At 33.2% G+C, this 14,986-nt stretch overlaps 1 protein-coding gene across 1 annotated transcript in view; it reads left to right on the forward strand.

The window, feature by feature from the left end:
- LOC106093449 (potassium voltage-gated channel protein Shaw) overlaps window positions 1-13,623 on the forward strand; it is a 30,611-nt gene extending 16,988 nt beyond the window's left edge. The window contains exon 8 of the mRNA XM_059365184.1: window positions 13,206-13,623. Coding sequence (XP_059221167.1) covers window positions 13,206-13,378 — 173 coding nt within the window. The 3' untranslated portion in view covers window positions 13,379-13,623. The remainder of the gene's footprint in view (window positions 1-13,205) is intronic.
- Window positions 13,624-14,986: the final 1,363 nt, after the last annotated feature.

The raw sequence follows: 14,986 nt of genomic DNA on the forward strand, positions 1-14,986 counted from the left end.
AAATAACTCATACCACATGGTGTTCTATTTACATGCATAATATTACCAAAATAAGTATTTTGCTTAGAATGTTTGTTTCTTTCCCCACTTGTTTGAACTTTCCAGAGTCTAGAGCTAGGAGAAAGATTAGGATATAATATTTGAAGAGTTTATAGTTTAAACTTACACATAAGGTTTCTTTTATACTCATATAAAAACTATGAAGGATTCTGAATGAAGAATTTGTTTTTTTGAAAATGTTATGCACACACCAGAATCTTTTATACAAGGCTAGAGTAGGGTTAAATATCTACAGTACATATATTTTGCCAACAAAATTTAAGTTGAGATTACAGATTTTTTAAATAAAAGAGTTATATTAATATTACTCATACCACATTGCGTTCGAATGGCGTGTAATACAATAATATATAAAAGAACAAGAATATTCTTCACCATAGGATAGGAGGTATACTAATATAGTCATTCCGTATGCAACAACTAGAAATTTTGGGCTTCGATACCATAAAGTCTATATAGCCATAATGAAAGCGGTCGAACGCTTGAAGCTATCCCCTCGAAGTTTCGCACAGATACTTTTACTAATGTAGGTCGTTGAGGATTGCAAATGAGCCATATCGGGTACAGCCCCCATTTACACTCATTGCTGGTTTTGATTTCTTGGGCCCCAAAAAGCCTCAATTTTCAACAGATTTAGCTTTTATTTGACACAAGGACATCTGGTATGACTTTCAGCTAATTTTTTAAGTCGGTCTTCAAATAAAGCCCCCATATAAACTAATTTTCACAAGATTTGGCTGAAACTTGTTCTAGCTACCAATATCCATGCCAAGTATGATCAGAATCGGTCTATAAACTGATACAGCCCTCATGTAAACCAATTCCCTTTACTTTACTTCTTGAAACTCTAGAACCCTCGATCATAACCTACACTACAATTCGATTACAAACTGAGGGCTCAAGAAGTCAAATCGGGAGATCGGATTATATGGGAGATGCAATACATCCGGTTATAGACCGATTTGAACCGTACTAGCCATAGTTGTTGGAAGTCGTTACAGGAAAGGAAAGGAAAGGAAAGGAAAGGAAAGGAAAGGAAAGGAAAGGAAAGGAAAGGAAAGGAAAGGAAAGGAAAGGAAAGGAAAGGAAAGGAAAGGAAAGGAAAGGAAAGGAAAGGAAAGGAAAGGAAAGGAAAGGAAAGGAAAGGAAAGGAAAGGAAAGGAAAGGAAAGGAAAGGAAAGGAAAGGAAAGGAAAGGAAAGGAAAGGAAAGGAAAGGAAAGGAAAGGAAAGGAAAGGAAAGGAAAGGAAAGGAAAGGAACGGAAAGGAACGGAAAGGAAAGGAAAGGAAAGGAAAGGAAAGGAAAGGAAAGGAAAGGAAAGGAAAGGAAAGGAAAGGAAAGGAAAGGAAAGGAAAGGAAAGGAAAGGAAAGGAAAGGAAAGGAAAGGAAAGGAAAGGAAAGGAAAGGAAAGGAAAGGAAAGGAAAGGAAAGGAAAGGAAAGGAAAGGAAAGGAAAGGAAAGGAAAGGAAAGGAAAGGAAAGGAAAGGAAAGGAAAGGAAAGGAAAGGAAAGGAAAGGAAAGGAAAGGAAAGGAAAGGAAAGGAAAGGAAAGGAAAGGAAAGGAAAGGAAAGGAAAGGAAAGGAAAGGAAAGGAAAGGAAAGGAAAGGAAAGGAAAGGAAAGGAAAGGAAAGGAAAGGAAAGGAAAGGAAAGGAAAGGAAAGGAAAGGAAAGGAAAGGAAAGGAAAGGAAAGGAAAGGAAAGGAAAGGAAAGGAAAGGAAAGGAAAGGAAAGGAAAGGAAAGGAAAGGAAAGGAAAGGAAAGGAAAGGAAAGGAAAGGAAAGGAAAGGAAAGGAAAGGAAATTGAATTAAATTAAATTAAATTAAATTGAATTAAATTAAATTAAATTAAATTAAATTAAATTAAATTATATTAAATTAAATTAAATTAAATTAAATTAAATTAAATTAAATTAAATTAAATTAAATTAAATTAAATTAAATTAAATTAAATTAAATTAAATTAAATTAAATTAAATTAAATTAAATTAAATTAAATTAAATTAAATTAAATTAAATTAAATTAAATTAAATTAAATTAAATTAAATTAAATTAAATTAAATTAAATTAAATTAAATTAAATTAAATTAAATTAAATTAAATTAAATTAAATTAAATTAAATTAAATTAAATTAAATTAAATTAAATTAAATTAAATTAAATTAAATTAAATTAAATTAAATTAAATTAAATTAAATTAAATTAAATTAAATTAAATTAAATTAAATTAAATTAAATTAAATTAAATTAAATTAAATTAAATTAAATTAAATTAAATTAAATTAAATTAAATTAAATTAAATTAAATTAAATTAAATTAAATTAAATTAAATTAAATTAAATTAAATTAAATTAAATTAAATTAAATTAAATTAAATTAAATTAAATTAAATTAAATTAAATTAAATTAAATTAAATTAAATTAAATTAAATTAAATTAAATTAAATTAAATTAAATTAAATTAAATTAAATTAAATTAAATTAAATTAAATTAAATTAAATTAAATTAAATTAAATTAAATTAAATTAAATTAAATTAAATTAATTTAAATGAAATGAAATGAAATGAAATGAAATGAAATGAAATGAAATGAAATGAAATGAAATGAAATGAAATGAAATGAAATGAAATGAAATGAAATGAAATGAAATGAAATGAAATGAAATGAAATGAAATGAAATGAAATGAAATGAAATGAAATGAAATGAAATGAAATGAAATGAAATGAAATGAAATGAAATGAAATGAAATGAAATGAAATGAAATGAAATGAAATGAAATGAAATGAAATGAAATGAAATGAAATGAAATGAAATGAAATGAAATGAAATGAAATGAAATGAAATGAAATGAAATGAAATGAAATGAAATGAAATGAAATGAAATGAAATGAAATGAAATGAAATGAAATGAAATGAAATGAAATGAAATGAAATGAAATGAAATGAAATGAAATGAAATGAAATGAAATGAAATGAAATGAAATGAAATGAAATGAAATGAAATGAAATGAAATGAAATGAAATGAAATGAAATGAAATGAAATGAAATGAAATGAAATGAAATGAAATGAAATGAAATGAAATGAAATGAAATGAAATGAAATGAAATGAAATGAAATGAAATGAAATGAAATGAAATGAAATGAAATGAAATGAAATGAAATGAAATGAAATGAAATGAAATGAAATGAAATGAAATGAAATGAAATGAAATGAAATGAAATGAAATGAAATGAAATGAAATGAAATGAAATGAAATGAAATGAAATGAAATGAAATGAAATGAAATGAAATGAAATGAAATGAAATGAAATGAAATGAAATGAAATGAAATGAAATGAAATGAAATGAAATGAAATGAAATGAAATGAAATGAAATGAAATGAAATGAAATGAAATGAAATGAAATGAAATGAAATGAAATGAAATGAAATGAAATGAAATGAAATGAAATGAAATGAAATGAAATGAAATGAAATGAAATGAAATGAAATGAAATGAAATGAAATGAAATGAAATGAAATGAAATGAAATGAAATGAAATGAAATGAAATGAAATGAAATGAAATGAAATGAAATGAAATGAAATGAAATGAAATGAAATGAAATGAAATGAAATGAAATGAAATGAAATGAAATGAAATGAAATGAAATGAAATGAAATGAAATGAAATGAAATGAAATGAAATGAAATGAAATGAAATGAAATGAAATGAAATGAAATGAAATGAAATGAAATGAAATGAAATGAAATGAAATGAAATGAAATGAAATGAAATGAAATGAAATGAAATGAAATGAAATGAAATGAAATGAAATGAAATGAAATGAAATGAAATGAAATGAAATGAAATGAAATGAAATGAAATGAAATGAAATGAAATGAAATGAAATGAAATGAAATGAAATGAAATGAAATGAAATGAAATGAAATGAAATGAAATGAAATGAAATGAAATGAAATGAAATGAAATGAAATGAAATGAAATGAAATGAAATGAAATGAAATGAAATGTAATGAAATGAAATGAAATGAAATGAAATGAAATGAAGTGAAATGAAATGAAATGAAATGAAATGAAATGAAATGAAATGAAATGAAATGAAATGAAATGAAATGAAATGAAATGAAATGAAATGAAATGAAATGAAATGAAATGAAATGAAATGAAATGAAATGAAATGAAATGAAATGAAATGAAATGAAATGAAATAAAATAAAATATAATAAAATGACATGATATGGAATGGAATGAAATAAAATAAAATATAATAAAATGACATGATATGGAATGGAATGAAATAGAATGAAATAAATTTAATAAAAATAAATAACAAAACAAAAATGAGATAAAGAAATATAAAAAATTATGGTAAAATATTATTTAACTAAAAAAAATAAATTATAATTGTAAAAAAGAATAAATAAAATTAAAATGACTTCTTTCAAAATTCAATTTTGAACTAAAGTGCAAAATATGTTAAATGAAATGAAATTACGTTACATTAAATTATATGAAATGAAATAAAATAGAATGAAATGAAATAAAATGGAATGAAATGAAATGGAATGAAATGAAAAGAAATGACATGAAATGAAATGATATGAAATGAAACGAAATGAAATGAACTGAAATAAAATGAAATGGAATGGAATGGAATGGAATGGAATGGAATGGAATGGACTGAAATGAAGTGAAACAAACTTAATTAAAATAAAAAACAAAACAAAAATGAGATAAAGTAAAACAAAAAATTATTGTAAAATATTATTTTTCTAAAAAAATGCAATAAACAAATAAATTGTAAAAAAGAATAAATAAAATTAAGATGATTTCTTGCAAAAACCAATTTTCAAGTAAAGTGCAGACAATGTTAAATTTTTTTTCTACAAATAACATGAATAAACTAAAATTGCTGATAATGATTTGCTTCTGGTAAAATTAAAACAGAATTTAAGAAGACTTTTCATGTTTGTTCGGATAGTAATATGGGGAAATAGGAAATGGGCTTACTCTGAACTTGTTAACCACCCACGCCAGTGAATGGTGCTGTAGTACATCAAATGTTTGACTTGAATTTTTCTGTTTTACATCTTAAAGTTTTAAATCATCTTTAAAGCTCTCATTATGAAAACATTTTTATCATTATTCATTTATAACTCAGGAAAGTTATAAAAAACCTTAAACATTTTTTTTAATATTTTTTATTTGTTTTTTTCATATATTGCCTTTAAAATTAAGGAAAACCAAACCAAAAACTATCAAATCAACACATAATCATTAAAGAAAACCTCCTTGTTTTATATCTTACAGATGTGGCCTTTGGTTTTGACTAAATACTATGAAACCATGAAAAAAACCAAAACCCCCTATAAAACCAAAATTCGATTTCATCAACGGTTCAAAATTTCTCAAAAAAACAAAAACCAAATGAAACAAAAATCAAGCGAAATGAAAATACCACAAATGACACAATAAAAAAAAGAAACAAATCAAAAAGATAATAAAAAAAAACAAGTAAAATGAAAAACACTTCTGCCTCACAAAACGGAAGCAAATGGGAGGGTGTGTTGAAATCTTTTCAAAATCTTGTCATTACTTTTTTTTTCAAAACTTTGAACTATAAAGTAGTTACCCCGTTTTTCTCCCACACCCATCCGAAAACAAAAAAGAAATAACAAAAAAACGAAAGTTTTATCCCTATGCTGAACCCTTTAATATGTAGTCTGAGAAAATTGAATGTAAACGGATTGGTAAATAATTGCCCCCTTTTTCCCTACGCAAAAAAAGAGATGAAAAAAACATTAACAAATTTATGAAACCCCCTTGTAAGAAATGACAACCCTTTTCAAAATTCAAAAATGAGAATTGTAGAGATTTATCGAAAAAAAAAAAATAGTTTAGTTGAAGCAGAGAAATGTATTCATGATAATCACTGAATGGGAATGTAAACCCGAAGACATTTCAGAAAGACAAAACAACATCATTTTAGCCTATACCACCTACATACATATCTGCTTGTGGTATGGATTTTACCCTATAACACCACCATAAGATGTTAGATTTCTAAATCTTTGATTCTTGTTTGTCCGCTCATTTAATGCTAAGTAGCTAAGGTTTAATATTGGGTTGCCCTAAAAGTAATTGCGGATTTTTTAAAAGAAAGCAAATGCATATTTTATAAAACTTAGAATGAACTTTAATCATATATACTTTTTTTACACTTTTTTTCTAAAGCAAGCTAAAAGTAACAGCTGATAACTGACAGAAGAAAGAATGCAATTACAGAGTCACAAGCTGTGAAAAAATTTGTCAACGCCGACTATATGAAAAATCCGCAATTACTTTTTGGGCAACCCAATAATACTTCTATCCTCGTATAACTCGCAGCTAGACAATGGTTGGCTGCCAAATCGTATTAGGGGTTAATAGGCAATGCGTATTAGCACAAATAGTATTCAATGTCAAGAGGGTATCTTTTTTGTCCAAATGGTATCGGGACGGTGCTACACCAGATTAAAAGTCAGTGGTTCGACAACCTCAATGACTAAGGATTTTCGCGATGTCTTATATTATAGACTAAATGACCCTGATTGTTTAATACTATAAGCCAAAAATTTGAAATCAATGGGTCGCATAGGCTGCTATATCCAAAAATGATCTGATATGGATCACAGTCGGCAAGTATGCCGAGAGGTCTAACACAACTCTTTGTTCCATCCGATAAAATATAAAACAAATGCCCTTTTTATGGGCCTTTAAAACTTTATGCGGTTTTTATGGCCTTATGATCCTTACTTGGGAAATCGGTTTATATGACAGCTTTATCCAAATATTGTCCGATATGGGCCATACTCATCTCGGATATCAAAGAGTCTTGTAAGACTGACTGTTCAAAATTTCAGCGTAATTGGATAAAAATACGCCTTTTATGGGCTCAAGAAATCTTATCGGCAAATCGGTCTTTATACGTATCACGTATCGTATATAGTCAGACATAGCACATTTTCGAACTTAATTTGCCTTAGGGAAAAAAGTTTCATCTCTATATTTCTTTTTTTAAAAGACGGTAGCGTGATTACAACAGACGGACATCCTTCGGTGGTGGGTATAACAAAGTAGGAAACCAGGCGGATCGTGAACAAACTCTCACTGGTGAGAGTATGATCCACCCAACCAATTCAGGCCTCTATAGAACTCTAGATTGGCGAGAAGACTAAATGCCTAGAGGAAATCCAAGCCCTGAAAAAGATGTTCACCCAATATTCTGTGCTTCTCCTTGCAATTGTGGGGTAGTGACACAAATGGTTCTCCAATTCCTCCCCTCATCGTCAACCAGAATAAGGAATGCACTGTCTCGACCAGGGCTGCGCAGTCTAGCCGTCGACTCTGAAACCGGATCCGAGTCTAAGTCGGAGTCGGAGTATTAAGCCGGAGTCGGAGAGCTGTTCGGAGTAGGGGCTAACGTGCTCAACTTCGAACCAAACTCCGACTCTGCCTCAATAGTCCGACTCTGACTTCGCCTACGGGTTCAAAAACTTGACTACGTTCGACTCCGCCACCACTAGTCTATATCTGCTACATCCTGTCGTTATCGCACACCTTGTAGAAGTCTGCCTCTCTTTGTGTCCATCGCTAGGTGAAGGACTTTGCGTAGCTTTGAACTGTTAGGACTCCTAAAAGCAGTCCGAAGTTTTACTTCCTCTGTCTCAGAATAGTCACCTCAGTCTCAGAATAGTCACCTCAGTCTCAGAATAGTCGCCCTGTGGCCGACCTTCACCACCCTGCAACCATTGCGCCTCAATTGCGCGGTCAAGGTACAAAGCGTCCACCTTACCCAGAAGTTCACACTGATTCCGTAGGACGTCCAAGATCATAAGCGACCCAGCGGGAAAAAGCGGCGACTTCAATGCCTTATATAATTGCTTGTTTTGCATCCACTAGGCCTGGTCTTCGAATTCCATGTTGCAATCTTTTTTATATGGTGTGACTATGCGAGGCTAGTACTTGCCTTTCACGGTAAAAAATGACTTTAAGAAGGACATAAATACTGCTTAAAAACATCAGAAATGCAATGGACACTCACACGTCTTTTGGACGCTGTATTTTAGAAGGCATATGGTCCTTCATTAGAAGGTCGTGCTGTTATCAGGTCTGATTTAAGCAGGCCTTACTAGTTTTCCAACTGGTGATCTATTTCTGGCTAGATCGTTTGCTGCCTAGATTATGCTACCCCTTGATGTCCCGGGATCTAGGAGCTTGACAGACTTCCCATGTTTCGAAGAAGTTGCTTTCATTTATTTGATGGGGAACTTCAGAAGGCATACAAAAATCCCTTGTTTTAGAAGTTGGAAGGTAGTCTTCTTAGAAGCTTAATTTTAGAAGGCATACTTTTAAGACAAGGCCTTGAAGCGCTGTTATCAGGCCTGATTTAGGCAGTCCTTACTGGTTTTCCCACTGGTGATCTATTTCTGGCTAGTTCCCAGCTACTCCTTGATGTCCCCGGACCCAGGAGCTTGACAGACTTCCCGATGGATCGAAAAATTTCTATCTTCAAAGTGGTCTGCGCCTGATTGTCCATGTATATCATGACTGTTCGACCGCAGTTCCTCCATCGATATTGCGGAGACTATCATCCGAAAGAGGCTGCATCGATCCAGAAGCCAGTGTGATTCCATGATTCCATATAACGCAATGAAGACACCTGCTCCGGTGCCCCCTCCAATTAAGACCCATATGTGTACCCATAAGGTTCCGGGAAGGCTAGGTTATATAAGCCCAGAAATGCCTTTCAGGGAAAACTACGTCCAACCAGTCAACCAAAAAGGACTCCCCTGGCAAATAATCCTTTGCATATAGCATGCCGCCAGGCCGCATTCCAGCTACAAAATGTTTGAGCAGCGCTAGCTTCTTGAATCCCCCATTCTAAGGGCAGTCTTCATTGGCACACCCACAACATACAGTTATAAAGACCTAAGATTGAATATGACATAAATCGGCTCTCTCAGGCCATTGTTTCTTACCACAGAGATCAGCAGCGATGCGGTACCCTACAACTTCTAGACCATCTATAGGTGAGCTTCGACCGGCAACAGCCGCAAACACCTAGTGGACCGTCCCTGCCCTAAGACCTGTGCTCCTTTTTATGATTTTGCGGCAGGAATAGAGCGCTTTTAGTGACCCTTTCCTTTTATGTGTCAGTTTGGTAGAATGTGGAGCTTCTCCGAGTGTCTTCACCCCAAATTGAACAGCTGCAAACACCTTGTGGACAGTCCCTGCCCTAAGACCTCTGATCCTTCTTATGATTTTGCGACAGGAATAAACCGCTTTCAGTGACCCTTTTCTTTAATATGTCAGTTTGGTAGGATGAGGAGCTTCTCCCAGTGCCTTCACCCCAAATTTTTACAACAAATTTTTTGGGAGTTCCTACACCTAACATTTGCGTCCAATATTGATCTGCAGGTGTATTTGAGGGTCCTTATGAAGATAGACGACCCAAGAGACTCGGAGGCAAAAATGGACATTGGGTTCGCGTTTTACAAAACTATCAAAGATATTTCATTTGAAGACCGTTTTGTCCTGATCGTTTCAAATGTCAGTTTGCAACTTGATCAAAATATATAAGATAAGATTCGTGCTTGACCCGAATTTGGATATTAGATTGAAGTTCTTCTACTTTCATTTAAACCCTATATTGTCCCGATGGGCAACATGCCCATTCGGGGTTCTTTTGAATGAGAAGCAGAAACTCTGATACTTGATACCAAATTTGGTTATGAGATTCGTACTCAACTCCCAAAGATCATTTATTTTAGTCTCATATTGTTCCGATCGTCTTGCAGTTCCCTTTGGGGTTCCTTTCGGAACTTGGCCCCTAATTTGGATCTCAGGTCTGCTCTCTATTCCTGTGAGTGTCAGTTGTACTTTTTGTGAGTTTTGGAGCAGGGGAGCTTCCCTCCTTGTCTTGAGCCAAAATTTTGATACCAAACTCCTGCGTGGCCCAATTTTAGATTTCAGATTCATATTCGTCCTCTAAAACCCCTTTCTCTTTTGAGTTCTATATTGTCCCGTTCGATTTATTTGTAAGTTATTTGCCTCTAAGATACTTCGCACCAAATTTTAATATCAGACTCGTACCCTGCTTCCGAATACCTTTCGTTATACCCACCACTATAGGATGGAGGTATACTAATCCAGTTATTCCGTTTGTAACTCCTCGAAATATTGATCTAGGACCCCATAAAGTATATATATTCTTGATCGTCTTGACATTCTGAGTCGAACATGCCATGAACGTCCATCCGTCTGTCGAAATCACTTTAGCGGTCGAACGCATTAAGCCAGCCGCTTGAAATTTTGCACAGATACTTATTATTGAGGTAGGTCGTTGGGGATTGCAAATGGGCCATATGGGTTCAGATTTGGATATAGATCCCTTATAAACCGATCTCCCGATTTGACTTCTTGAGCCCCTGGAAGCCGCAATTTTTGTCCTATTTGGCTGAAATTGAGCATGTAGTGTTTTGTTACGACTTCCACCAAGTCTACTGTGCCAAGTACGGTCTATAACCTGATATAGCTCCCATATAAACCGATCTCCCGATTTGACTTCTTGAGCCTATGGAAGCCTCAATTTTCTTTCGATTTGGCTGAAATTTTGCGTATAGTGTTCCGTTATGACTTCCAACAACTGTGCCAAATGCGGTTCAAATCAGTGCATAACCTGATATAGCTGACATATTTTAGCAGAGGCCACCGTAGCGCAGAGGTATGCATATCCGCCTATGACGCTGAACGGGTTCGAATCCTGGCGAGACCATCGGAAAAATTTTTCAGCGGTGGTTTTTCTCTCCTAATTCTGGCAACATTTGTGAGGTACTATGCTATGTAAATTTTCTCTCCAAAGAGGTGTTGCACTGCGGCACGCTGTTCGGACTCGGCTATAAAAAGGAGGCCCCTATCATTGAGCTTTAACTTGAATCGGACTGCAATCATTGATATGTGAGAAATTTGCCCCTGTTTCTGAGTAGAATGTTCATGGGCAAAATTTGAATTTTTACCACAACGTCTGTGCGATTTTAATATTTATACACCACCACTGTGTAAAGGGTATTATAAGTTTGTGTAATTTGTTTGCAACGTTAGGAAGAAGAAGAGCAAGACCCATTGATAAGTATACCTATCTACTCAGAATCACTTTCTGATTCGATTTAGTCCGTCTGTGAGTCCATGTATTTTTGTAATCAAGGTTCAGGTCGTAATTGTTGCTCAATCATCACGAAATTGTTCACATGTCACTTTTTTTATCCATGAACGGACGCTATTGATTTTGGTAAAAGTCGGTTCAGATTTAGATAAAGCTCCCATATATATGTATCGCCCGCTTTGCACTTAAATGACTGTTGAAACTGCAATTTTCAACCGATCTGCACAAAATTTGCCGCGGATTGTTCTATTACTGCTTTTAACCTATTTGCAAGATTTTATCAAAATCGGTTCAGATTTGGATATAGCTCCCATATATATGTATCGCCCGATTTCCACTGAAATGGCCGTAGTAACTTAAATTTTCAACCGATCTGCACAAAATTTGGCACGAATTATTTTGTTACTAGTCTTAGAATATGTGCAAGATTTCATCAAAATCGGTTCAGATTTAGATATAGCCCTCATATATATGAATCGCCCGATTTGCACTTTAATGGCGTTTTCAACCGATATGCACAAAATTTGGCACGCATTATTTTTTTACTGATCTTAACATATGTGCTACATTTCATCAAAATCGGTTCAGATTTGGATATAGCTCCCATATATATGTATCGCCCGACTTACCCTTAAATGGCTGTAAGGACTAAAATTTTTAACCGATCTGCACAAAATTTGGCATAGATTGTTTTGATACAGATTTTAATATATCTGCAAGATTTCATCAAAATCGGTTCAGATTTGGATATAGCTCCCATATATATGTATCGCCCGATTTCCACTTAAATGTCCTTAGTAACTATTATTTTCAACCGATCTGCACAAAATTTGGCTCATACTGCTTTGTTACTGATATTAACATATCTGCAAGATTTCATCAACATCGGTTCACATTTGGATATAGCTCCCATATATATGTATCGCCCGATTTGCACTTTAATGGTCATAGTAACTACAATTTTCAACCGATCTGTACAAAATTTGACTCATACTGTTTTGTTACTGATCTTAACATATCTGCAAGATTTCACCAAAATCGGTTTAGATTTAGATATAGCTCCCATATATATGTATCGCCCGTTGTCCACTTAAATGGTCGTAGCAATAACAATTTTCAAACGATCTGTTCAAAAAAATCGGTTCAGATTTAGATGTAGCCTTCATATACATATATCTATTGTCTGAATTTATAATTTTAGAGTAGGTGTAGGGTATTATATAGTCGGCTCCAACCGACTTTTGCCCTTCCTTACTTCTTTTTTACATTAAAATGTTGAACTTTATGATTTTTTCTTTAAAACTCTTGACAAGGTGTTATATTTAGGTAAAATTATAAGAAAACTTGTATTGTGGTCAATAAAACTCCAAATAGTCGGTTCTAGTCGACTTATTGTTGCAATTGCTACACATTTCCCCCTTCTAAAAAATGATGTTGTTACATTTCGAAATAACTCTGGTTTGACATCCCTAACTGTATATACAACGAAATTTGTTTGGAACCAAAATTAATAAAACAAATAAACATATTGTCTGTTACCTAATGCATGTACCACTCTCTTTCTCTATCTATCTCTCTATCTTATTGAATGTGTTTCTAAAAACATAATCCTTTAGATGGCTTGAGTTTGTTAACAAAATTTGGCATGTCTCAAAATGTTATTTCCCTTTAACTACCTAATTACTCTTTCTCCCTCTGGTGTTGTGTTGTTACATAGAAACTGCTTCAAAAAGCTTGCTTTTCAAAATTTTGCTTAGCTTTATTTCCTAATTTCCAAAGTACCAAAAAAAAAAATTATGAAAAAAAAAGTAGAAAATTTTTTTGTAAATATTTTATTTGTATACTTTTGGCTTTGGTTTTATGATCTGTTTTTGTCAAGGCTTAGAACTAATGTTTGGTTTTGTTTGTTACATTTGCTCTTTTTTTTATATATAGGTCCCATTGGTGCCAGTATTGTAGCCATGAGTCCTCGCACCATGCTCGATCTAAATCCCGCTTTGGCTATGGTCAAACCGACCTTTGAATCTCGTGGACCACCCATTACATCGAAAGACTTTAAGGATACGGATAAGAATACAACGGATGCATCAAAGAAAAACTTTTTATAGGATTATTAACAACAACAACAACAATAGAAACAACAGCAACAAGATAACAATACTAAACAACAACAACAACAACTGCAATGAAACCAAGTAAAATCAGCTAAGTTCAAATATGAAATTACAACTTTTATCTACCACCACCAACACCACTATAAGAAAAAAGAAACGCCGTAATAAAAACAGAGAAATCTACAACAACAAAAAAAAAGCTTCAAAATAAAATGAAAAACAAATGATTCAATCTAAAATGCATTGTTAATGTTTGTATCGATAACCAAACCAACCATTTCTCTTACAACTCTCTCTCTCTCTCTCTCTCTCTTAGTCCAAAGTTTAACCACAAACCATGTTATGATAACCTCTCTAAACCCAACCAGTATGCATTTTCATTCAACACCTTGTTAGGAATTACAATTTCTCTCTCTCTCCCAACCTTCCAAAAACCAAAGAAACAAAAAAAGAAAGAAGAACAAAAACCCTTCAGCCTAAATGCCATTACTATTATAATCGTCACCATATACGTACATAGACATGCTCTAACATATACCTAATATTTATGAAATTTATTAATCATCATACCCCCTCCCGCCCCCCTCAATGGCATTATATGACATTCATTAACAATTTTATACAATTAAATGCGAAAATGACAAAAGAACAAAAAACAAACGAATCACTGCATACAAATGTTTTTAATTACCCTCATTTCATTTGGCCATCTGTAGGTGACATCCCAGTTAAAGTAAACAAAAGTAAAAACCATCATGAAATGATACTAGGTGTACGAATTGACAACGGCCAAATTTTTGTTTTTTTTTTTTTTTGCTTTGGACAAATCAGTCCGATAGTCCGATAAAATCAAACTGGAACATTGGCAGTTTTAACAGAAATTTACATTTGAGCTTGGCTTAGGTTAGTTTAGGTTAGGTTGAAAAGAGGGTGCAGATATTAATCCACCCCATGCCACTATGGACATACACCTAAGCCAGTAATCGGCTTGTTGTGCGCTCTGAAAACTATAAAGTAACCTCTAAAAAGACAATTTTAAATAAGGAATTCCGTGCTATTTACAAAATTCCTAATTGTTTTCAATACCACTCCACTAAGTTGGCTCATGTCTGGTATTGTGTCGCCACCTACGTTCCGGTATCTGTTAGACGCGAAAGTCGGGCAATGGCATAGGAAATGCTCCAATGTCTCATCAGCTTACCCGCATGACCTACGCATGCTATCACTTGCCGCACCGAATTTACATAAGTGAGCTCGAAGTCCTATGTGTCCCGTTATGATACCAATAGCTGTACAGACCTCCTTCTTACTTCCTTTCAGTAATAGCCTAGTCTTCTCACGATCTGGATCCCCCCATACGATTTTCGCCGTCCTACCGATCATTTCGTTGTTTCACAATATTGCATGCGCATTCGTCACCCACTTCATTAACTCGTACTGTGTCGACCCGAAAGGCTTCGGGTTAACCAAATTTATTGACGGCAGTTCTCTGGCCTTCACCGTCAAATCGTCTGCCCTTTCATATCCCCTTACTCCATTATGGCCCGGGCCCCAAACGATGCGAATTTTGAAAGCCTCAGAGAAGGCGTTTATCTCCTTCTT

The sequence above is a fragment of the Stomoxys calcitrans genome, chromosome 3, assembly GCF_963082655.1.
Source record: "Stomoxys calcitrans chromosome 3, idStoCalc2.1, whole genome shotgun sequence".
NCBI lineage: Eukaryota > Metazoa > Arthropoda > Insecta > Diptera > Muscidae > Stomoxys > Stomoxys calcitrans.